The following is a 27,854-nucleotide window of genomic DNA, read 5'->3' as shown; positions in this document are numbered from 1 at the left end:
AATGAGGAAAGAACATACTTTTCTATCACAGATAGTCCATGTAAAAGGCAGAATGTAATCATTCTTCTCTCAATATTTACCTGAACATTACATGCTTGTCATTGGGTATGTAATATTCCTTAATTTCTTTAGTAGAAAAGATGTTATTTACAGCCTCACGAGAGAGGAACGGGAGTGGACTATGAGAACTGATGAGCCGGAGCCTCCATCTTCCAGCTGCCATGGACAGGTCACCAGTACGTGCTTCAGCCATAAATGTATATCCTTTCTGAAGAGGGAAAACAAGTCATTTTACTTATTACAGTAACGAAAATGCAGTCTATGACTACTTGGAGCACACTGTTTGTGTTAGGCTTATTAGAGTAATAAGATGTGCTTCATAAGCAATAATCTTATTGCTTTATTGTAGTCTAACTAAGCATCTCTTATTATGGGAATTTATACTTGGCAAAAAGTTATAAAGCAAGTCAAATACAATATCATCTAACTTCAAACTTGGTCTTATTTTTGGGGAGGGACATGATCAACAACAGGACAAACCATACCAGACCTACACTGCTCTATTGCTGGGGAAATGTCATAGAGTTTCACTTCTCAAAGATATTCTCCAGAAACTAGGCTTTAGGGACAGTTTGCATTAAAGTAATTACCATACTTAGTTGTTCCCACAAGACAAGACAATGCATAGTGTTAGTGTAAAATAAAATAAAAATCCTTGGAAAACTTTCTAGTTGCCCTAAGAGAGCAAAACTTTCAGTTTGCTAGTGTACCTATGGAAGGCGAAAAAGAATAATCACTGAAAGACAAATGTAGACTGTAAAACTGTGTTAGAGGTAGTAAGACTTGAGTTAAGAAACTCCTGATGACAATCAAGAAGAAATAGAAAGTAGTACATGAGAATCAAAAAGAATAGTCAAAGAAGTTTGTGAAAAAAAAAAAAAGTGAGAAAACATAAAAGATACATACATAAATGATGAAGTACAGATTCTTGTGAACAACACAAGCATAGGAGGAATTTTAAATTAATTATTTACATTCTTAAAGTGGTAATTATTTCTTATAATACACAACATAAATTACAGCATCTTTAATTAGACATAAATGATAAATAAATATTTTAAGTAGAAATACTATAATTTAAAAAATAAACAAAAAAATAAAAGATTCTGGTCCAGCATCAACAAGTTTGGCAAACTTAATTTTGAAATTATTAATCAATATCATCTATACATTTTGAATAAAAATTTATAGATGATATTGATTAATAATTTCAAGGAGAAAAAAAGCTTAGTTTGTACTATTGATAAGAGCATTCTTCAAACTACTTGACTTCTTAGATTTCTTTTTTCTTTTCTTGCTGCTATGAGAGGTTCTCATATAACATCCTGGCTCTGCAGTTTATGTTTTCCAGCTGTCTTGAACTGTTCAAACAATTAGGACTCTTTTTATTGTTCTTGTTTTTATTTCTCATTAGAACTATGCCAAATGACTCAAATCATTTGAGACTGCTCCATAGAACAATACCCTTTTTTTTCCACTTCTGAACTAACTATTTTAAAAGCTTTTTTTTTTTTTAATTAAATGATTCCCTGCTGCTTAAATCAATTCCCACTGTAGTCAGTGAGAAGCAACTCTCAAACTCAAAAGGAATAAAGTGAAAAATCAGTTGAACACTTTTGAAATTCTATCCTTAGTGATTTATTTCCCAACTGCAAACTCTCAGCACTTGGACTTGATATCATCACTCTTTTTCTAATCATCAATAAAGAGGGCTGACTTCAACTCAGATTGGCACATATCACTTCTGAGAGGCATATTGATAAGGAAGAATATTTCACATGAGCTTGTCAAATTCAAACTGACTTTCTCCTTTATTTACTCCAGAATATTAACCATAAAAGCAATTACAAGGTATAAGATATTCCCCCTCTCAAGTGGGGTGGAATAAGACAAGGAAGAAAGGAAGAGCTATTTTGGAGAAGAGGAAAAGAGACTGTGACTTCTACCAAGGCTAAGATACAAGAGTTGAATTCTTTCCAGAAAAAAAAAAAAAAAAAAAAAAAAAAAAAAGCATTACTCCATTAATACATGACTGTAATGTGACTTGAAAAGTTGATGCATTCTCTTTTTAATGCTATGTTGAGGAGAATATGAAATTTCACATTTTGTTTAAAAGAATTGCTAAAGGATGTACCAGAGGTAAAATATTCCCCATGGTTTTGCTAAGAGATTACTTCAAAAGGCTAACCTGTTTGTTTTTGTCTGCATGCCAAACGTAAGAAAGAAGTGTGGTCTAAAGTGTCGATGCATTTGAAAACTGCACAGCAATTTTAAGACTGCAGATGCTTTTAACTCCAAGGGTGACCACAGCTGAAGATGAAAAAACAGCAATTTTGGCAATTCATGCACAAAACATTTAGCAAAAGCTAGCAGACCTCACATATATGAAAGCATAGATAAACATAGAATGTAAACATGAAAATAACTTATTTCCCTGATAAACCAGACATTTTTGCTGCTAGAAGTAGTGTGAAAGTAAAGGTGAATACAATTTACTACATGGAAATATAGAGATCTGGTTCAATCTAAGGCTAAATTAATATTGTTCCCATTTTTAATAATTTTATTTCAAGTGAGACGTTAAATATCAGGTTATTAATCTCATTTTTATGAAAATGCAGGTTTAATATAAAAGCATTTTTAGCATTATAAACAAAAAATAATAAAAAATTCAACAATGGACCTGATGCAGATTTACCTAATCTTTATGAATCCTGAGAAGAGGAATATAGAAAACCAGAATGTAATTTATAAGGTCTCAGAATTTGATTTTATTTTGTATCAAAAGAATAAAAAATAAACAAACAAAATAAGTGTTACCACTTAAACAGCAAGGACAATAAAAAAGGGTATAATAAGTCAAATGGCCAATGGCTATGTAGCCAGGGAACTCAGAATTAAGTCCCTTCTTCAAATTCTTCAAACTAGTTATGCCAACTTGTTATTTCAAAAACTAAAAATTCATGTCCCACCCAAGAAGTGGCCCAAGAGAAATTTCTTTGAAAGGTTCTCACTCTCTTTTTGGTTTTATGCTAAATTTTCATTGAAAGAAATCAATACTTTCCAGTAAAATAAATAAATAAATGAATAAAAATCGTAAAAGAAAAAAATCTTGAAAAATTCATAAGGAGGCCTGTGTTTTCGAGACTGACAAATAATAAAGGGTTACAATTTCAAGGCTTCTGAATTTTTTAGAATGAATGTAAAAGAAATGATTCATTATTTTAATTTGTGTGAACTGTAAGTCACTTTACAACCGTTATCACTACTCAGTAATAGCAACGATTCAAAACTACGATTCAGAAGAACTCACACATTTAAATATGTAATTAAGCACACAGTTAAAAATCTTCACCATTTTAAATAAGTGAAAGTCAAAACTGAGAGGGATATAGCCAGATATTCAAGTGCTTTCTAACAGAATGATGTACATGAAAAAAAAATATATATATATATATATATTTTATATATATATATATATATATATATATATATATTATTTTTTTTTAATCATATTTATAAAGTTAAGGTTCCAAAATCTTCATGTTTTCCATAAGTATGCAGAAAATGTAGAACTGAGATTTAAAAAAATGAAAAAAATAAGCACTGAATAACATAAGCAATTAGAAAGCAAAATAACTGAATTTTGCAGCTGGTAGGAACACCAAGTAATCATCAGTCACTACTGAGAAAGTGAACTAATATACCCAGATAACTCAGATAACTATCTGCTTTATGTTTCATTCTTAAAAGTCTCCAAGAGACTTTATTCCATACTTAGATTTCTTGCTTCATTTCACTATACCTGTGAATCAGAAGGGTTCTTTTTTTAATATATATCACCTAAATTAATTTTTCTATTAAAAAAGGTGATTTCCTTATGTCCTTCAACAGCTAGTCAAGACAAACAACTGATCAATGTCCTAAATTAGACTTCCGTTTTCTAAATTAAATATATTGTCAGTAATGATTTCTTAACATCTTATCTTTGTTGCTCAGCTGAAGATTGAAGAATGCTCATCTCTCTATCATTTTCTATGATCTGTTCAGAAAACTTGTGTATAAAAAAGACAGTGGAGAAAAAAAACAAACAACAAAGAATAAAAAGAAAAACCTGTATCTAGCAATCTAGCAATTGGGGAAAAAATGACTGCGAAGAAGAAAATGTAATACAAAAATAAATAAATATAAATAATGTGAAGCAAGTAACTAGTTTTTATCTAGACTGTAATACGTGCAGAAAGAAGACAGACATTATTGCTAGTCTGCAGATTTTATTCATATCGTAAAGTTCATTTCAGAGTGACTGAATGTATTCCAGGAATGACTCTGCAGCAGAATAATATCTACTGATAAAATTTCTATTTCACTCTGTTGTTAGCTGCTGATTCATAGTTTTCAAGCAGAACAACTAACTGGTAGGTTTATAAAAAAAAAAAAAATGCACACACTGTATGAATATTGACATTTAGGAATACAGGCATGCTGTATAATTTCTTCCTTGATGTATGACACTGTTGATTATTTTTTTTTACCAAATACCATTAGAAAGAAAGGTAACAGATTAAAATAATAGCACTTTATTCTGTGTTTTATGACAATCATATAATGCCTTGTCAAAATGAGAAACTCCGTAGCAGTGATTAAGAAATGTAATAAAAACAAGTACAAAAATACAGCATACATGTACAATACTGTTTTAATATTGTTAAATCAAAATCACTCTTTACTGATATTAACCACACTTAATTTTGTGAAATTTAAAGTCATGAGCTGAGAGAATAATAACTAAAATACCTTCTCTAATTATTAAGTGGAGAGGACTTCAATAAGGAAGAATAGGAGGAGGAAAAAAAAGCCATTTAATTTAGCTAATGACAGAATCGCTGAGGTTATGTGCTGAGTGCATGGAAAAAAAAAATAAAAAAGGATTATAGGAAGTATCATGTGGGGGTAGGGCATAGGAAAATGAGCATTTCCAGTATTTAAACCATAGTACTGCATAGTATTGGTAAGATCTTATTTGTAATACTGTGCACAATCCTGGACATTGTGCAGGATTGTGCACAATCCTCATTACTTTCTTGAAAGGCATTAAGTGGTGTTCAACACAGAGACCATCCTGTCACTTGCCACTCTCGAATTCTGAGCTGAACTTTATTTCCCAGTAGAATACACACCCTATCTCTGAAGATCCCAAATTAGCTCTGAGAACTTGAAGAGCTTGTCTACAGCCCTGCATATTCCTCTAGCAGTAGCAGTCTTAACTGTCACATTCAGCCAGCTTTCACTACAAACACCAGATAAAATAAATTCATTCTTTTGGGGGCAGAGGTGAAAGTACTTGCAAGTATGAATTGCAAAAGAAGGATAAGAAAAATACTTCTATGGTGTTAGACTAACATCAGTTCCTTGCTATTGACTGATGAGACTGAGAAGGCCAAAACATGAACTTCTCTTCCCTAAAAAGATAAGCCATGGATAGTGTGGCTAACAGTTAACAGTAGAAGTAACACTATTAGGGGCAGGCCAGAACAGGAAAATAAGTGGTAAATGATTATATTAATTTCATTTTTAGGCCTGATGAACTTCTGAACTGAATGATAATTAAACAGAATAAAACAATCGCAGAGGTTTTTATTTATATTTCATAATTGACGGAGGAAAGGTGACACACTTGAGGAATACAGAACTATGATGTTACTTTTTTTAAATGGACAAAGTTGCCTAGAAAATTATCAGACAAAGTAGATTCAATGGCTGGAAATACAAAATAAATAACGAAATTAACCACTTGCAACCCACTCAATGAAGCAAAAAGATTATTAGCAGAAAAAAAGTCACATACCAATCAAGTTTCCTTCTATAGGAAAGTACATGACAAGAACCAAGGAGAAATAGTAGACATCATATATCTTGCTTTGAGTAAGACACCTGACACTGTCTCTCTGATCATTCTTATAATTCTACAGAAATGCGGTCATAATGAGGAATCTAGAGTGGATGTTGGATAACCACATCCAAAAAGCACATATACTTGACCCAGTTTGCAAAAGAAGGTTGCAGTCAGTGAGATTTCAAAGATCCAAACCTGGAACTGATTTCATTCAATAATTATGTTAGTAATGTGGATGGTGGAAGGGAAAATGTATGTTTAATTAACTGATAACATGATGCTAAGGATTGTAGCTTATGTAAGGATTGTAAATTGTAAGGATTTTGTCTACTTAGGAAGACAAAATAAGAATTCAAAGTTATTTTAAACCAGTGAAAAAGTCAAAAAAAAAAAAGACATTAAAATCAATAGTGAAATACAACATATTTAGTCAAGAACAATAAACTACAAGATTCAGTTCTTCAGAAAAGCACCTAGGGTTACAATAGTATGAGTCAACAATGTTGGTGCGAAAAAAGGGAAAGCATCACAGCCAGATTTATAAGGCAAAGTAACAAGACACATAAACTACATTTCTTGCTCATCATCTGTATGGCCTTCAGTAAATCCTTGGTGCAAAGCTTTGTGTGCTCAGAGTTGTACATCATAAACAAGAATGAAAACAACTGGGAAGAGTCCAGAGGAGAAAGTAATCAAGAGCGTAGGAAACGTACCTTGCAAGACTGAGCAAATTGTCATTAGCCTAAAGACAAAAAGGCAGGAGGAGGGGAAGGTGTGATAATTATGTAACTACATTTATTTATTTATTTCCAGGAGCAAATTATTCTAATGATTCTTAGAGGCTTTGAGGGGGAGCACATCTAAAGCTGTATTTGGCATCAGCACTACAATTATCATTAGCACCTGAAGAAGCATGTAATTTAATAATTGCAAGCATGCCTTATAAAAGGCTATTTGTGCCACATTCTTAGTTTGGTTCTCGACTCTTCAAGGTTATCCTGCCAGGTGAACAGCATCAGCCACAACAGCCAAGTTGCCTTTGATTAGCACAGCTCAGGGAAATTGGGTGACACGCTTCCCTTTAGAAATGATCAAAAATAACCAAAGAAAATTAAGACTATTCTTTCCACATTGAAGGCTTAGCATGGAAGAAGATCATTGACAGTCTGTTTAAACTTGCTAATAAATATGGGTGTACTTCTAAGCAGAATGTTACAATTTAGCTGAAAATATCTACAGAATTCAGGCAATCATTATTAAAATACTTTCCATCATCACTCTTACCTTATTTTTGGGATAAACCTGAGGTGTCACTTTGAAAAAGACATGTGGCATTTCTTCCAGAGTGTCATTATCAACTACATGAAGTCTACAGGAAGGGATAGTGGTATACATCTTTGGCACTATTAACATATCTTCTGGGACAATAAATATTTCCCTACAATAAAATAAAATTAAAATTTATTCAAAATATTTTCACAAATTAAGTGATTTATGTAACATGAAGTATACTTTAGAATTTAGGGAAAATTACATAAAATTATGTTTTTAAACCAGATTAGGAAAAACACAATGTATCAATATTATTTCCTCATAAGAATCATATAAGGCTGTGTGAAACTCACCTAAAAATCACAAACCAAATATTTGGTGGCTGATCAGCATATGTTACAGCATAGTCAGCAAAAAAGACCTTACACCACTCATCTTCATAGCAAGGAAACTTTTCAATTGACTTACAATTTTTTTTAAACATCTCTCTGGAAAGCAGATAAAGAGATAAACATTTAAATCTAATGAGGAGGGGACAAATATCTTGACTTTGACTTACATTAATCACGAGCGACACTGGTTTGCATCTGACCATAAATATAAAATTGGTTATTAAAAGTTTTACTAACACTACTATCCTCTCTGTTAGTTATTCACATTAAAAAAGTAACAAATTAGGTAGAAAACGTGTTCTTTAGGTTCAATAATAGCCTGTAATAGCTGATACTTACATACAAATATTTGTATCTATGAGTCTATCCATGTTTTTTGTTGTTGTTGTTGTTGTTTTTTTTTTATTAAAAAAATACATACATATCCATAAGAATAACTTCCATTTCTTTATATTAAACTGTCATCTTAAAGTTGTGGCATCATTATGAGATTAAAAAATAAAAAACATCTTTCTGTGTTTTTTTTTTTTTGTGTGTGTGTGTGTTGTTTGTTTGTTTGTTTTGTTTTGTTTTTGGAACAAGACAGCAATAAAAATAAAACCAAACAAATTTAAAATGTGATTAAAATTGTTCCTTACATATAGGAAGGAATCTAAAAATGGTAACTTCAAAAGTTATTCTTTAGGCAAATAAGCTATTAGGTGTTATTAAATTCTATGAAATTAGAGCCAACCTGAGTGGCACCTAACTGACACCACAAAGTTCTATTTATCATTTGTAATATCAAAAGTTCATGTTCCCAAAACATGTCCAGCTCCTTCAGTTGCTAAAATATTATCAACAAAACCTGGACAATGGTACTTTGATGTTTTGTTATCCCTAGATAGCAACTGAAATTACACAAACTATTCTCACAACCATGTTTTTAGTAATGATAACAGTCAACCTTGACATTTAATTAAGGTAAGCCACAGACTGGATCCAACTATTGCCAGAAGTAGTTTAAAGGATGCTTTGAAATCTTAGTCCACAAAGTTTTGCAAAGGTTCCTTCTGCTACTGATAAACACCACGCTTGGGCAGAAAAAGCATCTTGGAACCTCAGATTTGTGAGCTCCTTGAAAATTACAGTATGGACAAATATAGTGAGTTTTTCACCAGAATTGTGGGATGTATAATGACAAACAGATGGTAACTCTAGCTTAATCTTGTTTTAGACCAGGTGTTTGTATTGTAAAATGGTACTGCTTCAGCACTGTGGTATGTCTGGGGTTGGAGTATGGGGGAAACTTTTACCCTAACACTGAACTCCTGAAATTCATGCACGTAACTTTACTGGACAAGGTGCTATATTACTATTGTAAATTCAGTTCAGATCAGTTTTTAAAATATATATATGTATATTATTATCATCTTTCGAAATACATATAAAGTCATAGTAACATGATTTTAACAGTCAAATACATCCCCTAAGACAATGCCTGAGAATCAGTCCCATATGTTTTAAAAATCTGAAGGCAGATTAACAGCTGCATCTTATCTTTGGTTATTTAGAGATGCTGCCATTCTAACACTGAGGTCTACAACTGCAGCCTTATTCCAAATGTTAAAGTCCTGATCCCACCTACATGCCAAGGTTAAAATTGTTCCTTACATATAGGAAGGAATCTAAAAATGGTAACTTCAAAAGTTATTCTTTAGGCAAATAAGCTATTAGGTGTTATTAAATTCTATGAAATTAGAGCCAACCTGAGTGGCACCTAACTGACACCACAAAGTTCTATTTATCATTTGTAATATCAAAAGTAGTAATCAAAAAGTGTAATATCATTTGTAATATCAAAAGTACAGGACATAGTTATCCTAATTAGAAAGACTAAAAGGTGAAATAAAGATATACCCCATGTGAGTGTTCCTCAAATTGCTGAGTTATATGAAGTGAGGATTTGTATTCACAGCCAGTAATTATTGCTAGTTTTCACTCCTCAACCTTAGCAGAGCTGGTCTACTGCTGGATTGGTCGTGTGAACACTTGCAGAGATATTTTTTAAGGACTTTGTGAAAATATGTGATCCCCAAAGGCAGTCATGCTTGAAAATGATTTAAGGAACACTGCTGAAATTGGTGCAGCTATCTTTGCAAAAGCTGTTATTAAATACCAAGGAACACAAACATTTTCTTTCAAGCAAGTGTTGCAAACAGAGCCCCCAATGATATAAATTATGCTAGAATTAAATAGCCTTTCTAATGTCAGTCATGACTCCTTAAAACGAATCAGAAGTATGAATCAAAAGGTTTCTTTAAATCACCTGGATAGATGTTTAATCAAAGAATCAGCATCAGATTTATATATATGAAACAGCCTACAGGATATTAAATTAAAAAAAAATAAAGTCCAGAAGAATACAGACAATATTCTAGTTCAAGCTGTAGGGAAAAAAACATCTAGTAACATCCTTACCTAATGATTAGAAGTGATATAGTTTTATTCAAGTAAATAAAGCACATAGAATAAAGCAGAGCATGTTCTTCATGGAAAGTGTCTCATCCTTTTCAACAGAGTTTAGTACATTTATTTTGTGAAACAGCAATTTATGGCAATTCTACAGAACTGGCAGCAACAAAATAGTTGAATTTATAACTTCATTACCTTAACAGTATTACAGCACACTGTTCAAAATTTAACTCAATTGCAGTCCACAATTTTTGCAAGGTTTCTTTGACAATAGTGTTTTCTTTAGTACCTACAAATAATGAAATAAGTTAGAAAAATGTACAAAGCACCTACATTTTTATTGTTTTTAATATACACCTGCCAAATACACATGAAAAACCTTACTTGCACAAATTAATTTCCTTACAAATCACTAGGATCTTATTTGGAATTTTACAGAGGTTTCACAGAGCTGATAACTACTTTTTACTTTGATAGAGGAAAACTCCTTTATCATCACCTTTGTACTTTTCATTACTCCTGCAACATCAAAAATGATGTGACTAATTTTTTCTGATTTTCAGACCTTTACAATAACACATTGCATTGATATGAGATGATCTCTGTCCTCAAAGAACACACTGTTTAACTATCAGTAGCAATTATAATACTAAGAGGCAGGTGCCTAGGCAATCTGTGAAGCTAAAAAGAAGAGAATTAAACAGCTCTAGGGGATAATTCACTCCACCCATGCCTGATAACTCCCAGATGACAGCCTGTGTTTCCATCTGAGGATGTCTACTTCCATCTGCAGAATGAAGATGAAGACTAGCAACAGTTTTATACCTCTAACATTTAACTTTCCAAGACTAAAGTTACATGAAATCCTCCTTTATTGCATAAACAATTAATGGCAAAATAAACAACAACAAAAAACAGTAAGAGGATGGGGAAAAAGTTACACTTTACCACAATGACAAGTAAGAGAAAAAAAACAGATAATGGCAAAAAGGGGAATAGTATGATTTAAAAACAAACAAACAAACAAACAAACAGTAAAGCACTGTAAAGAAAATACCTCAATTAAATGTAGCAGTGTAGAGGTTAATCAGAGGAAGCTAAGACATTATAGAAAATTACAGAAAGGAGTTGAGGTACTCATATACAGAGTTTGATAAAACTCTAGAATCTGAATCATCCAAAGGACAGATTTCAGGCTCTGGGATTTGTTAATACAAGTGAAAGCTTACAAGAGCACCTAATTTACAAATGGCACTTTTTATAAATTAATAGGACACTAGACTACTTAGAGGAAAAGCTTTAGTAAGACTGGGTGCAGGTGATAATTTGGGAGAAAGGTGGCACTAGATTTACTGATGAGGAGTTGCAAGTTTGAAAGATAACTCGAGCAGATCAACAGGTGCAGGTAAATATGCAAGAGAAAGAACCCTAGCAATGATGCTAGGTCAGGAAGGAATTTCTAGCAGATGGTACTTAGTAAAATGTGACCATGTATCTCACAGCAGAGCAGTTTTCTTTGTCAAGATCCTCAGGCATTCATATACTGTGAGGCTAGAAGGTATCTTTATGATCTGACTTTCCATATAACAGCCTAGTTAACACATTAAATTCTGTTTCATCACATGTAAAGAATTACATCTTTTTTGAATTGGATGTGTATTTTTGATTTTACAATTTTCAGTGATGAAAACCCAATACAACTCTTGTTTTAATCTGGTAAATACCTTATACTTTTTAAAACAAGTACCTCTTTTTTCTAGTTTGAATGTGTCTGGATTCAACTTGTAATCTTTGAATCTCAGACTAAAGACCTCATTAACCCTTCAGATCTCACACTAAAGACCTGTTTGCTTGATCCTTTTCTCATGTGGATACTTACAGATTATAATGATGTAATTCTTAATCTTCCATTTTGTTGAATTCAAAACTAACAGTATACAAATATAAGACCCCTCTTTAATCATGATCCTTACAACTCTACCCAGATCCGGTCAACTGTCTTTCTTCTTGGACTGCAGACACTGCAGCTGGACACAGTAGTCAAGCTAAGATGACAGAATTGCTGACTAAGAAATGTAGCATAAGTCTTCAACTGCTATGTAAGGTACCTCTATTTACATACCTAAGAATGAAGCATAGCATCGGCATAACATCTTTTGAACACAGGATCAGCCTTTGATGCTGTGTTCTGCTGATTATCTATTACGTTCCTCAGGTACTTGTATGGACTTGTTGGGAGCGGAATTGTATTTACTCACTATCAGTCTCTCCTACACATTGCCCACAAGACACTGAAATGTAGGTAATGTGACTCACAAAAAAGTTTCCAGCAGAACTGTAACAGCCTGTCATAAACTGGGTATCTGACTAGGTTTTTTAATGATGATCTCCAACTTCAAATAGAATGAAAATACAGAGTTATGGCCTTAGAAAGACTAAATTTAGATTTGTTAGGCTATGAATGCTCCAAATACTTCATCAATATCATAATGCTATTTGGAATGGTTATGCCAGAATTTATAGAATTATACATGATACAGGATTAGTAAGAGTTTTTCATTATGTTCTCTGAACTGCAATGGTCATGGTTTGTGGAGGTCCTCTTGAACAGAGCTTTTCTGCCTCCCCTAAGCATGCTCTGAATTCAAATCTATGAAAAACAAACCATAATGATCCTCAGAAATACACAAATAAAGTATTTTAGGCCAATGCTTAGCTGAAATTATGTAAGATCTTTCTCTCTCTCCATCTCTAATCACGTTTTCTCACTTTTTCACTTGTACACTCAAACCACATTTTCCTACTACCTTTATCAGAACATTTCTTTAACCCAGTTTAAAATCATTGGAAATACTAAGCTCTGCCAATGACATTTAGATTTCTTAAAGCCTAAGTTCAAATTGTTATTTGCTATACACATTAAAATAAACAAACCAACAAAAGACCAAGAAAATAAAACACAAATACATATGAATGAAAAGAAACTCTCCAAATGTATTACTTTCTTAATTTCCTTAGGATTCTCTCATCACAGGTGTCCATACATATTTTCTTGTAATTTCTACTGTATGTCTCATCACAAATCAACATGACAATGTTAAAATATAGTTTAGATAAACACAGGCAAACCTACTTGTTGCAATGATGTAAAAGAAAGACACATATGCATGCTTAAAAACTTTACTTGCTTTTGCAGAAAATAAGCATTTAACCCAGCTCTAAGCTAAAACTATCTTAAAGTAGATTCTACTTTAATACTTATGGAAATCAACGGCAGGTGTCTTACATTACTCTTTAGAATCATACGTGCTAAGTGGTTAGGTGGAACACTCTTCATAGTTTTATATGAGATTAGTCATTGAACTATAATGTTCTACTGCATTTTGGTTCACTTTAACTAGGTATAATTAGGAACAAAATCTTTACAGTAAATATTTGAACAAGATGAAGCATGAAACATTTTTTTTAAAAAGGTAATTTTAAAGGACACACCTGGTTTTCTGCTATTCAGTACCTTCCTCACATAAGCCCCCCTCCAAAGGGCTTGGAGTTTAAGAGCCGCTGCTTCTTCTTCAAAAGTGGGAATTCTTTTCTGCCAGATACCAGGGGAATTAACTTCAGAACTCTCTGAAGTAAGGGTAAGAGAATGAGCAACATCATTAAAGCTGGAAGTCCTGTAGCTGCTTGCTATAAAGTGAAAAAATAAACAAATGATTTGAGAGCTATATTAGAGAAACATGGTGGTTTATGCATAAAACTTCCATATATGACAAAAATATGGCTCCTAAAATTTTCCTCCTATAATGACAAAAATAGACACTATATACTGTGTAATTACAAAGTTAACATGCAGCTACTATGATACTGCCAAATACCAAATCATCAAATCCTTACTTCTTTTTACAGACAGCTATTTCAGTGTATTGTTAAAAACCAAATCTTTTAATATAATTTCAAAATAGCCTTTCAAACATAAGCCAATAGAATTTGATGCATCAAAACCTGAATCTGCATATAGCTTAAAAGAGCCTCGTAACATTTTAAGTGCTTCTATCTCTCAATCTGATCATTTTATGAAGTAATAATTTAAACAATAACATTATTCAATATATTATATTCAGCCTTTCCTAAGGAGCTGTAGAATGTGGGTAGGATCTATGATAAACTGGGAGTTCATTTATCTGACTGTTAATTTGTATTATCAAGCAGTTTTTGAGTGGAACTGAAATCAGTAGAATCTGAAAAATTACTGATTAACCCTGTGAAGGAATCCTTGCCTAGAATTAGCATTCTGGAAGCCATCAGTACCAGGATTTAGGGAGAGAGTGTGGGGAACTACAAGGCACTACAAGGAATCAGTGCCAGGAGGCCAGTTTTGAACTGCAACCACATGCAGTGAGGAGGGTGAGACAGCGAGAGGGGATGGAAACTGTGCTCCAAAATGAAATACCAACAAACAAAAAAGAGGAGAGAGTGCTGCTTGAAATGTAGGACAAACTAGCTTAAGAAAAGATATTGCTGTCATCAACAAGATCACACATTTCAATCTAATCTCTTGTATCAAACATTGATAAAATTGATTGCTTCCAATCATCAATCCTCATTATTGTCTTATTTCCAAACCCCAGAAAACTTCTTTAATATCAAGTGACTCTGAAACACTCTGTGTAGTGGTATTACAATACCACTTCAACAAAGTACAGATCAGACTTCAAAAAGATTCATGGTACAGCCACTTTTATAAGATAAAAGCATGTAAGCACAGAATTATATAGACTGGAGGGGACCATTGGAGGCCGTCTGGTCTAATCTGTGAGGCTAAAGAATATATGGATATACAGTCAATTAAATGTTGATTTGTTTCTAAATACACAAATACAGTAACTTGGTTGCAGTGTCATCCACAGAAATGACAAAACCTCACTACCTATTCACATAAACTGTCAAAAGTTACACCAAGTCAGGATGAAAACTGGAAACGCTGATTGTCACCTGTGCTTTGCTACCATCTACCTATTTTTCCCCCACCATTTGGCTTGCTATATGCTTTTTCAAATGTAGCTGTCTCCATTTAGTATTCTGGGATGGAGCCTGAACAAAAGCATGTGCTTACTCTAATGCAATCTTTATTAAGCAGGGCAAAATATATACATCCAAAGGTAAATAAAGGCAAAGGGAAACAATTCACTTTCCAACCTTTTGTGATTTAGGTCTGGAAAAGCAAAAAAAATAATAAGAAGATAAATTTTACACTGTAGGAAATCAAACAAAAATTGTATTTGTCACACATTTCTTCCACTTTTTATGATTTAGGTGGGGAATCAAAACAAACAAACAAAAATAATCTGCCACATTGTACCTTATAATTCAGTAACATGTATGAGGTCTTTGCTATATGAAAATTTCACATATTTTAGCTGTATTGATTATTCAAATCTAATGTAAAAATGCCTTCTTGTTTATTGTTGACAAGTACTTCAGGTTGGATTTTTTTTGGAATACAGAAATTAGTTGCACAATCATTGAAATCATTGAAAAATGTGACGTGTTGTCGACTTCAAGTATTGTTACAAATGTCAATAGACAGGCCCTTATAACTTTTACTCTTGTCTTAGAATATAAATCTGAAAAACACATTGAGTTATGTAGTCATTCTGTCCGATTCTTCATCTTTTATATATCAAAAACAATAACCTTCAGAAGAGAGATTTGAAGGAAAATCCCCATTAAAGCATCAACAAATATAGGTGCTTTCTCAAAATTTATTACATTATTTTGTTAGTAAAGATATTCATGTAAATTTTAATGATTTTTTTTATACTGACTTTCTAACATAAAATGACTAATGAAAGGAAAGTTATAACCTTTTTTGTTGACCAAAAGCAAAGACTTCATATTGTAAGTTTATAACTGCAGAAGGGGAAGCTAAGTAACCCTGAAAGAATGATCTTTAAATGGTGAAAATGCATCTTCATGCCAATTTTTCAGATTAATTCTTTTTGTCTTGATATGAAGCCATAAACATAAAGCTTACATTAATAAAATAAATATTAATAGATTTAAAAGTTACACATATAGTAAGATAAGTCTATGGAAATAGAAAAAAGCCATGTAGCTGGTTGCCAGGTGAACCTAATTCTAAATCCTTATGCCTCCAGCCTGCATATAAAATGAGGAAAAGAACCTGCAATGAGAGAATTATTCTGGGAAAGGGAACCAGCAAAGCCTGCGCACCTTATTGCCCCATTCAGTGTCACCAAACTTCCTGTCACATTCCATATAATATCATGATACCTCCCACAGTACCTTAAGATAGCTAACACACCCTAATCACAGGCTGGAGATGAGGTGGATGGTGCTGTAGCTAGTTCCCACACTACACGTGTGACTAGTCAGAATACTAGCCAGCAAACACAATGATTTGGCAACTAATCAAGGATTCAAACTAACTAAACTAACAACTAACTAAGGCTTAAAAAAAAAAAAAAGGGGGGGGGGGAGCGTAAGGGGAGGAAGGAAAGGGGGAGAGAGAGCTGGTAATCAATCCACCATCAAGAAATAGAACTTTCAGTAAAGGTAGTTACTTGAGCCTTCCCTCGCTTTCATTTCATGTACACTGTAGCTATTTAAACTCATTTCAGGTGATAATTTGAAAAAGATCCAAGATCTGCAGTATACCAGGTAAAATAAAGTATCTGTAAGTGTTCTTTAATACCAATGAATGCAAATCAAAGAAGACAAAGAGTGATTTTATAAATTAATAAAACATAAACATGCTTAACAAACACAAGGTTTAGTTCTATTATCAGATCTGTCAGAAATCTTGGGCATCTCATAGGAAACAAACCATTTCTCATTCTTAATGAACCAGGAGAGAAAACACAGGATTAGTGAAGAGTTAATTCCCTCCAAAATAAGAATGGCATATATGTTCAAAGTGATTAAAAATACTGGTCCAGTACCTGAAGACACACTGTCATCCTCAAAAATCTCAGTGTCTTTAAAATCCAAAGTGAAGGATCTGAAGGCAAATTTATATCTGTAAGGAACCTTCTTGCCCAACACATACTTAATCAAATACCAAAATGCACTATTGAAAACCTAAAATCAAAAAGAAGAAAAACATTTATCAGAGAATTATTCATTTTTAAAAGCTGATTTTTATAGCTTCTCATTAAAGTTGCAAAAACTGTTTCTTTTTCATTACATGTTTAACTTCCTCTCATACAGTAACTGAAAATCAGTCCTCACCGTGGGACTACAGTGCTTCATGACAGCAATCAAGAGCAAACCTGTTTCATACCTGACTTTTTAAGTACAGGACAGAATGTAAAGCATGTTTTTATCATCCCAAAATAGTTTATCGTTTTATGTAAAGTGAGTTGATTGTCTCAGACCAGAGGATGTCAGAACACACAATTGCCGTCATAATAGATGGCATTCTTATTAGAAGTTTTAGAACAGAGACAAACTGAATGGGCACACTTGAATTAATCAATGGTGCCACTATCAAAAGTAAGAATATACTGATGGATGAAAGGGGAAAATTTGCTGTCTTATTTATAGGACTAAAGTGATGTTTTTATTCTCAACACCCTGATGCTCTTTAACAAGCAGAAATCCAGTCCCTTTTTCCATCCCTAGCTAGATTAGAAAATTTTAAGTGTGTTTTTCAGAGCTTGTCTCTCAATTTGAATTAAAGAACAGAGCAATAACTCAATGGAAAAAATATTTATCTGATTATTTTTCTCTTTCATTGTCCTTATTTCCAAATTGTTCTGCTTTCTGGAAACATTTTATCTCCAGTTATGTATAGTAATGTTAATAAAAACTTCCTTTGAAAAAATTAACACTGGCAAAGAGAGAAACTACTTTAATACGTGTTTATATTCAGAATCATTTTTCATTGTTTACATTAAAGATTGATTAGTTCCATATTTTCATTCATGAATCACTGTTGGCTAATTCAGTGCCTCTCATTTATTTTATGTTTTGTTGTTGTTGTTGTTTCTTTTTCTTATTCCTTTACAAATATATACACTGCTTTTGTGAGGGGAGAAGAGAGATGCCTCCTGAATTGTTCTTCAAGTCCCTAAGTTTTACACATTTCATAGTAGTAAATAGTAAATACATTTAAAATTTGTATTTTCTATTTCAGAGAGGACTTTTTGGACTTGGGAGAGAGTCCAGTGCAATGCATTGTCCAAATGCAAGTTCAAATGCAGAGAGTCTATGTTAGAGGTGGCATGAAAATTGGCTCTTTCACAAGAGATGCACCTGGAACTGTTTATAGCTCTCCTGTTTTGCTGATTTTGAGCCTGGTATCAAGCCTTTACATCAAAAAAATGACTTAGTTGTTCTATTGTTTTAATATCATCAATTTTAAGAATATAGTGCCCTTTCTTCTATTCAGTTTCTAAAATAAATGATCTAAACTGTGTGAACTTTCCAGTACTTTGGTGATTAGCATACCTTCTTATATCACATTTTTGTTGCACTTTCCCCACAATATTGAAAAGTTACAGTACAGAGGTCTACAGTGTAACTTTTTTATCATGTATACAAAGACCACTGAATTCATCACATACACACAACATAAAAGTGAAATAAGAATGTGGCAGTTTCAAAACAACACAAAATAAACTTGGAAATACCATGCCTGAAACAAAAATTCATTACTGTCTACAGTAACATATGCTGTATCAATGTTTTCCTGTACCACCAATATTAGACACAGAAAGGAACCATGTTGGATTTTTTTTTTCCATTTCAGGTGCTGTTTTTTAAATCTAAACTTAAGTCATAAAATTAAATTGCTGATATTTCATACCCCTAAGAGTGCCTAATGAAACTGAAAAAACGGGAGGCTAAAATTTAGAGCACATAGCACACATATTAAAATGTGTTCATATTAAGAGAAGATAAATATGGTACACTGTTGCAAGTTTCTATGCATTCACTTAATAATTAATGCCACATTTCAAACTAAGGTGATGTCCTTTTTAAATGTATAATTATTGGTTTGAAGTAGACAACAATGTTAAGCCATTATCTGACTTCTGTAGCCTTTAGGCACATCTTCATTAAAATTGTTTGTTCACCTTGAAGTGTTCTTCAGCCATTCCAGTACCGTGGAGGCCAGGAGGACAGTGAGCTAGCTTCAACTCCTTCAAGGCTTCAGAAAGTTCAGGCTTATTGCTGAAATTATTTATCACATTACCTATAGCTTTCAGAATAGCTGTAGCTTGTTCTATAAATCTGAAGCTCTCCTGGGGAAAGAGCAGAAAATCAACCATTGTTAGCAAGACTGTTCTAAGATTTTCTTTTCTTTCATTTGTAGGCTGTGATGGTATACAAAGACTTTTTTTCTGTGTTGAAGTATTAAATTTTTCTTAAATCAACTGATTGTTATTAATTTTATAAACCATCAAATCAATTATGTATTAAAAATTTAAATTTAATCAAAATTCAAAACATGCAAAATTTCACTGAGTTTAGCTATTGAAATGCAAATATTATAAAATTATAACAGGTAGCATAATGCATATCTATTATGGATTTTATTTTTCCTATATCTTCAGTTCTAGAACATTTATTCAAAAATAAGATGCACATATAAACTTTCTACTGCAGTGTTAAGATGACTGCTGTCATCTGAAATGCACAGCATCTTTTCTATTATAAAAGGGTACAGATGAGTATTTGTGTCTTCCTAAAAAAAAGTCCAAATATATGCTGCCTAAGCCATCACTAATCTTCACCAAAATTTCTGTGCAAATCTGTGGACACTCTCCTGCTAATGATACTTTGAAGTAAAGGGAATAGTTTAGCCAAAAGTCATTGTTTAATGCCGCAGCTTCTCACACTTAAACTTTGCTACAATAACCATTGCAAATTTACCTGAGCTGTTTTAACATCCAATTATTAGGACCCTGATTCACAGAATCACAGAATGGTTGAGGTTGAGAACCTCCAGAGATCATCTAGTCCAACAACCCCCCTGCTCAAACAGGGTCTTACCTAGAGCATGTTACACAGGATTGCAACCAGGCAGATTCTGAATATCTCCAAAGGAGACCTTACAAACTCTCTGGGCAGCCTGTTCCAGTACTCTGTCACGCAAACTGTAAAGAAGTTCTTCCTCATATGGCAATAAAACCTGCTGTGTTTATACCCATTATCCCTTGTCCTATCACTGGTCACCACTGGGAAGAGTTCAGCCCCATCCTCTTTACATTGTCCCATCAGCTATTTATAGAGGTCGATATGTTCCCCTCTCAGTCTCCTCTTTAGACTAAATAGGCCCAACTTGCTTAGTCTTTCCTCGTAAGACAGATGTTCCAATCCCTTAATCATCTTTGTGGCTCTACGTTGGTCCCTCTCTAGAAGTTTTATGTCCGTCTTGTACTGGGATGCTCAGAACTGGACACAATACTCCAGGTGTGGCTTCACCAGGGCAAAGTAGAGGGGGAGGATCACCTCTCTCGACCTGATATCCACACTCCTCCTGATGCAGGCTAGGATCGCATTGGCCTTCTTGGCCACAAGGGCACACTGCTGGCTCATGGTTAACTTGCTTTCCACCACAACCCTCACATCCCTTTCTGCAGACTTGCTCTCCAGCAGGTCAGCCCTCAACCTGTACTGGTGACTGGGGCTGTTCCTCCCCAGGTGCAGCACCTTGCACTTGCCCTTGTAGAACCTCATGAGGTTCCTCTCCGCCCAACTCTCTCTCAAGCCTGTCCAGGTCCCTCTGAATGGCCGCACAGGCTTCTGATATGTCAGCCACTCCGCCAAGCTTTGTATAATCAGCAAATTTGCTGAGGGTGCACTCTGTCCCTTCATCCAGGTTACTGATAAGTTGAATAGCACTGGACCCAATAGTGACCCCTGGGGGACACCACTAGCCACAGGCCTCCAACTAGACTCAGCACCATTAAGCACAAACCCTGAGCTCTGCCATCCAGCCAGTTCTCAATCCACCCCACTGTCCACTCATGGATCCCACACTTCCAGAGCTTGGCCAGGAGGATCTACATTGGTATATAAATTTGTTATACTCGTCTTTTAATTTTATTTCACTGCACAACTGAGCTCTAGAAGTTACACTCCCTCCCCATCTGTCCATGCCAAACATTTGGGCATAGCGCTTGCCAAAGAAATCTTGAAAATACAAATGGCAGTGATATCTGTCTGGAATGTATGCAACAAAGACCAAAAGCTGTAATAATTACTCTCTGTGGCCTCTTATCTCAGTAATGAAAAGTTGTTTGAATCAATTGTTTATTTTTAGGGATAAAAGCTACTCTGGGACTCAGTGAGTAATATGTGATCTCATGGGACAAAACAAATTTCATTGATGCGACAATTTATTTTTACTAGACAGGTACGTTTGAATATGGAATGATACTCGTACATGTATTTTACTACTTGCCTCCAACAGAGAACTTATACACAACCTCTGACATATGTATGTCAGCTAGAGTATTTTGAGTATTCCATTCCACACTGCTGTTCGATGTGAACTACTGTACTATCCGATGCTTGCTTCCACATTTATACAAGACAGCTGTTGCAAAATCCAACTCAGTACTTGTTACAAAACATATTTCTTCTATCTTTTCATCCATTTCATACTGAAACATAATAACTAAATGAAGATCCAACAGTACTTCACTTTAAAACTAAATAACAGTCAGAAACAGCTTTAGCATGATGTTTGACTGGTTCTTGCTATGCATACCTTTTCTAGACTTGGAATCACAGCATCCTCTTCTCCAAAAACACATGGCACCATGCTACAGAGATGAATATGGTACCCTATGGGAGAACTTACTGTGAATAGCAGTATGTGTCGCCTACAGTAAAGAAAAAAAAAAAAAAAAGTTTTGTTTTAAAGTCATAGTAAATCTTACATTTTTCCTTTCATACAAACATTTGGCAAAAATGAAATCCTTTCCTATTTTTTTCTAGTTCTTCAAATCCTGCATTTCTAATTTATTACTTTGCAAGAACTTCCAGGTATAGGCTGTAGGTAAAATCAGAAAAGTCGCTATTTTGTTTGTTTATTTATTAGATTTTACTCCCTTTTCAACATCAAAATACATGATTTCAGTATTTATTCAATATGAATAAATTCAATATTTATTCAAGATAAATGTTCTGGTCAAAAAAATAACTTAGACCATAATTTCCATGTTTGCAACAGTAAAAAAAAAAAAAAAAAAAAAAAAAAACAGAAAAAAATAACAGATGTTTGGTAGATAAACTTTTCAGATTGATGGCTTTGTGTAGCAACTGTGGGCCAAACCATCCAACCGTTATCTACTCAGGTGGCAAAACACAAAAATTCAGTATGTGTTATTGGCTTATGCCTATCTCATTCTTGTTTAGCTCACGATAGGTTCCAATCACAAGTAAAAATATTTCTAACTGTGGTTATACAACACTGGGGTCTCAAGCTCCTCTCTCCAGTGAGTAGTTTCCTACAGTCCCTCTGAAATACGTGAGAAATCTACTGCCATTAAATAGCGAAGTTTCATGGTCTTATATCATTGTCAGAATGGCATTTAGCTCCGTAGGTTTGTAAAAGCTGCAACTTTGTTTTAAACAGCAATACAGCAGTGAAAATAAAAAAGGAGAGTTATATTGCTAACCACATCCCAAAGATTTTTTTAAATCCTGTCTTGTTTGGAGTGAAATGTGAGGTGCCCCCTGGCAACCAAGACGCAGAGGGAAGAATCTGCCTTCCTGGCTGAACAAGTCATTTCTTATTTGGAGTGAAATGGGGGAGTGGTCAGTAAGCCCATTTCTTTCCCACACCTGCTGTAAATTAAGGTTTACTGAAAGCCTGAATAGAGGAGAGAGAATCAAAAGTGGGATGCTTAACTTTTAGAATTGCCTGTATCTCTAGTAACTTTGAAGTTTGCAGGTGCAAGAAGAACTTATTTTGGCTTTATAGAGGACAGGGGTATGCAAATTTGGAAACTACGCTTAGGAAATGCGCGTGCCAAAGAACTAACCTACAATCAGAATAGTACATGTATCTTTTCTATATTAATCCACATCCAGACAATTAGCAGGCTCTACTAAATATCTACTTTTAATATCAACATGCTAGCATTGTGTGTTTTTTTTCTCTATGCTTATTTATTTGTTTTTGTTGTTTTAAGGGATTTAAAATATATGACATATATTTGATATATACTCAATCAATGCTCTAAAGTACGTTTTGTTGTACTCTAAGTATGTAGCATAATACTGATTTATATTTTAAGAACGATAAACTATCTTAAAAGAGCAGGGAAAAAAAGCAAGCTGAAAGTTCAGATCATTACTTTCCAAATACATTTTGTGTCATCTTTTTGATGTGTTTTTGGGGTGTCTCTATTTTTGGAAATGTAAAAGGCCTCAATGAATTAGTCAGCAACTTCCTGCTTAGGGCAAGATACAGTGATGTCATCTTTCACTGGAAAAATTGTCAGAAACTAACAAATATCAAAGGCTTTTGCCTTTCATCTATTTATTTTAATAATCAGGCAATGCTTTATACTACACATACAGAGTTACATACAAAGATAAATAAATTACATTAAGCAGTAGCAATACAGTTTTGAAATAACTTTAGAATGTGAGGTAAGCTATGCAAGGCTTCTTGGATGCCCTCAGAATTTCTCCTTTCATGGTTCATAAATCCTATTTCTATGAACCTTCTGCATTTGCATTATTCTTTCACAGTTCCACTAAAAATCCTAATTTATTTATTTTTTTTTGCATTTTGATAAATACCTCAAAATCATTCTAGTTAGAAATAATGTTAAGTAAAAATTGTATTCTAGTTCAAAATATTTTTGTATTAAAACATATAAACTAACAAACAAGATTTGTCTTGCTCAGTACTATTAAACAAGAGCAAAAAGTTCAAAATCTTTATAAGGGCTTGGTTAATTATTTTAAATTCCTACTAATTTTGCAGTCTTACCAAATCTTAGCTATCAAACAGTTTGATATTTCAAAAACTTACATTTTAGGAAATAAAACCTATGTAAAGTAAAAAATCTTCTCAATCTCTAGGCACAAAGAAGCCTTCAGAAATGAAGGCTCGTACATACCCAACAGGAAGATTTAACACAGTAGCTTTGGTTGCATATGTACGCATCTTCAGCACAAGCTCCCCAGGAGCTGCACATTTCCAAGAGAAATGTTCAACCATCAGTGTTGCCTTTGAAGTACTAGGAGCCTCTTGTTTAGTAGCTATGATAAGAGAGAAAACCAAACAGAAATAACCAACGAACAAACAAACAAAACACAATTAAGGGGAAGGCATAACAGTTAAAATTAATACAAATACATTTATGTGAATATATATCTACCTTACAGTCATTGAGATCTGTATATAGGTTTTGATAATGAACAGAAAAGATGTAGTCATTCAAAATATTCAGGTGATAAAGAATATGGCTAATTTGTACTGTTTACTAGAAAACCATGGCTAAAACAAGGCATTGAAAGAATGTGTAAATTTGATATCTTCCAAGTCACTTAAAGATGCTCTAAAACTTCTTAAAAGTTTTAGAATGCATAATATGTTATCTTGCAAAGAAAGTGAACACACATACAGAGCTTATATTCCTACTATAGCTTAGTTATTTTAACAGGTTGATTAGGTTTTGGCATTGTTTTTGTTGTTGTTTTGTTCTGGTTTTAAGATTTCTTTTGGTTATAGCTACTGTACTCCTGAAGCACTAAAATTATGTCTATACCTGATGTTCAAACATCTTTTTAACTTAAGCTGATCGTCATAATATTCATTAGCTTTACTATATGCTATTCTATGATTCCCATAGAATTCAAGCAATTTTTATTTAAACCATCCAAACTTTTGGATTTTGAAATAATCCACCTTTAAATGAGCTTACTGTGCATTGGTTTAAAAATCAGTTCAAAAATAATCTCGTCATATTACTAACTTTACTGCATTTTTATCAGCTAAGGCATAAAGTGGCTTTCAAGAATGAAAATTGCTTAGACTTAAAAAAAAAAAAAAAAAAAGAAACACAACAAAATCCATATCAGAAAGATATTGATGAAAAGTATGCATCAAAACATAATATACAGTAAAGGGATCCTTTCAAGAAAATATTCATTTTCAACATGAAGTAACAAGAAAACGTTCCTTGGACTTTTAGTGTATTACCAAGAATCAACTTTACTATTTAATGCTAACCTATGTCAAAATACTCCATGACTAAACTCAACTTCATAAACATATTAAACATTAACATACACTTTTCTGCATTGGCCTTACCTCCAATGTCCCAGCGTACTAATGCAGAGAAACTAACCAGTATTTCAATGGGATTCAGACTGTCCACAAGTAAATAATAGAGGACTCGATCATCATTACACTGTATGGAAAAAAGACATTTTCTTATCTTTCAATTTTTACTATCTTTCATTTTTGTTGAATATGGCCTGCTCAGACTTATAAAAAGCATTAGATTTTGGATATTATGATCACAGATACGACATGAAAATGAAATTAATCGTCCTTATGTCCTCCAAACAGCAGACATCATTCAAGCCCAGAGCCTCATGCTGCATGTATGAATGATATTGTTCATTTAGGAGATAAAAGAAAATGTAAAAGCTTCTTGAATGAGAATTAATCTACTTTTACATGATTTTCTTTACATGTAGTACTTCAGTAGTTCCCCGTGACAAACAGCATTTAACAGAAGAACAAAATGTTTGCTTTGTGTTGCAACTTCCTGACTCTAGTTAGATACAGTAAGCTTATAAGAAATAAGGGCTCTTTTAATTGGTAAACATAACTGATTCTGCCTCATTATGTATGGAGGCAACACTTTGCATTTTCAACTTTAATACAAAATTCTCATTCAAATATCAAAAACTGTAGAATGACTCTGCTGTTCCTAGATATTCTTCAAAATCTGAAGGTGAATAAGCTTCTTTGCTTCAGAACTTTTAATATGTCAGCTTTTTCCTGAAGACATATAAGTAAGTTTTTGGTGTTTGATCCTGGAATAAAATTCTGTTGGTTTTGTAGCATAATTTAAAGTGTTTTTTATAATGCTGATACAGAATTTGCCTAATAGTGTAAACACCTCATGCTTATCAATGTAAAAAATAGAATGATGTTATAGCAAAGGGTGATTAGATACGTTTTTAGCACACCACCACAGAAGGTTATATAGACTGTATTTGATTACGGCTTGTGGAAGTATATTGTGCAATTTTCAATTAAAATTTGTTATGATTTGATTATAAATACAGAGAGGGGTAGAGGCACTACAATTATGAAGTACAATCCATGTAGTTAACTTTCTCAGTACAGAATTTTACATTAAATTCATACCTGGAGTTTATATTTAACAAATTACTATGTAATTACACTACAGTTGCAGCATGCAACTAGAGCTGGAACAGGATATTCAGACATGTTGAATAACATTCTGATAATATGAACTAATGGCAGGTTTAAAAGCCATCATTATTTCAGTGTAACTGAGGGTTAGTTCTGCATCAGAACTTGATCATAGAACTTAGTATGTAAAGAAAAAATGGAGGACTAATCTAACAGACCCCTGATTTGGGTACTAGGTGACAGATGAAGATGAATGAGAACTGAAGAGGGGATTCTGAAGCTGAATCATTATTGAAATTAATTTAGAAAAGTCTCTAAATAGCTATGAGGCAGACTTCATTCAAGATAAAGAATGTATAGAGATGTGTTTCACTCTAAAATATACTCTCACCACCAACTTTTATGATTTACTTATTCAATATGTCTTGAATTATTCTGCAATGGCAATCCACAACATTTTTTTCTCCTTGTCTTAAACACAACGAAACACTTCTGGGTATTTTCTAGCAAACATAATCATTATATTGACTATAATAATCCTAAAGTGTTATTATTTTTTCAGTAATAGCAGTTCTATCTGGTGTACCAATGAAATTTAGAAAATATATACTATTGAATTATGTAAAGTTTTCACAAAAATTTTTAAAAGTACGTACAAACTCAATATAGTCATATACCTTAAACTCTGTCTTCTGGTAATTGTAAGTATATGTGTGTGGCTTATGGAAAACATACAGGTTCCTAGGAAGAAAACAATAAAAAACAAAAAGTGGGAAAATAATCTTAGTATAAATGACATATTTCAGGTAAATGTCTTTTTCATTGCGTAAGATACTAATTTTACTTAGTAAATGCATTATAATCTTCCATAAATCACAGCTATTTCTCATAAATGATTCAGTATTTTTTGCTTCATAAAAGGACAGTACAATTCATCTCTGGAGAAAGCAGCTGATAATAATTAATACTTTTGCTGTACTTATAAAGTGCAGTCCACTGGAGGTCAAACCGCTAATTTGTCCTATTAATCTGTAATCTATGAATTGTAATAAGCTAACAATTTCCATGCCTAAAAATGACTGTAATGAAGTTTTCTACGAAGCATTTCATGGTAAGGTAGAATCTTTTGTAAAGTCTATTAATACCTCTTTCAATTACCTGGTGACTAGTTACTTTCAGAAACTTTATCATAATTCCTAATAAAAAAATAAAATAAAATAATACATATATATATTCTGACCTTGATTTAACCAAGGACAATATTTTGGCTTCAGTGTTAATTTAGGATGGATGACATTGAATGTGAAGTCCAATGTCTTACATAAAATAAATGTTTTGATTACTCAGATATTTTATTCATGATTTATTGCTGAAATATCAATTCCTACAATGA

The 27,854-nt window shown here is 33.2% G+C and overlaps 1 protein-coding gene across 2 annotated transcripts in view; it reads right to left on the bottom strand.

The window, feature by feature from the left end:
• ADGB (androglobin) overlaps positions 1-27,854 on the bottom strand; it is a 114,180-nt gene that overhangs the window by 27,256 nt on the left and 59,070 nt on the right. Inside the window, exons 16-26 of one of the 2 annotated variants that reach the window (XM_068677031.1) lie at positions 27,139-27,202; positions 25,382-25,481; positions 24,186-24,327; positions 21,818-21,932; positions 19,176-19,343; positions 17,037-17,175; positions 13,567-13,701; positions 10,270-10,363; positions 7,582-7,716; positions 7,241-7,394; positions 81-268 (exon numbers count right to left, since the gene is read on the bottom strand). In XM_068677031.1, coding sequence (XP_068533132.1) covers positions 81-268; positions 7,241-7,394; positions 7,582-7,716; positions 10,270-10,363; positions 13,567-13,701; positions 17,037-17,175; positions 19,176-19,343; positions 21,818-21,932; positions 24,186-24,327; positions 25,382-25,481; positions 27,139-27,202 — 1,434 coding nt within the window. Of the gene's footprint in view, positions 1-80; positions 269-7,240; positions 7,395-7,581; positions 7,717-10,269; positions 10,364-13,566; positions 13,762-17,036; positions 17,176-19,175; positions 19,344-21,817; positions 21,933-24,185; positions 24,328-25,381; positions 25,482-27,138; positions 27,203-27,854 lie in introns of both variants that reach the window. The other variant, XM_068677030.1, reaches the window with a different exon arrangement.

This window comes from Anas acuta, chromosome 3 (genome assembly GCF_963932015.1).
Source record: "Anas acuta chromosome 3, bAnaAcu1.1, whole genome shotgun sequence".
NCBI lineage: Eukaryota > Metazoa > Chordata > Aves > Anseriformes > Anatidae > Anas > Anas acuta.
This window is presented reverse-complemented; position numbering and strand designations above follow the sequence as displayed.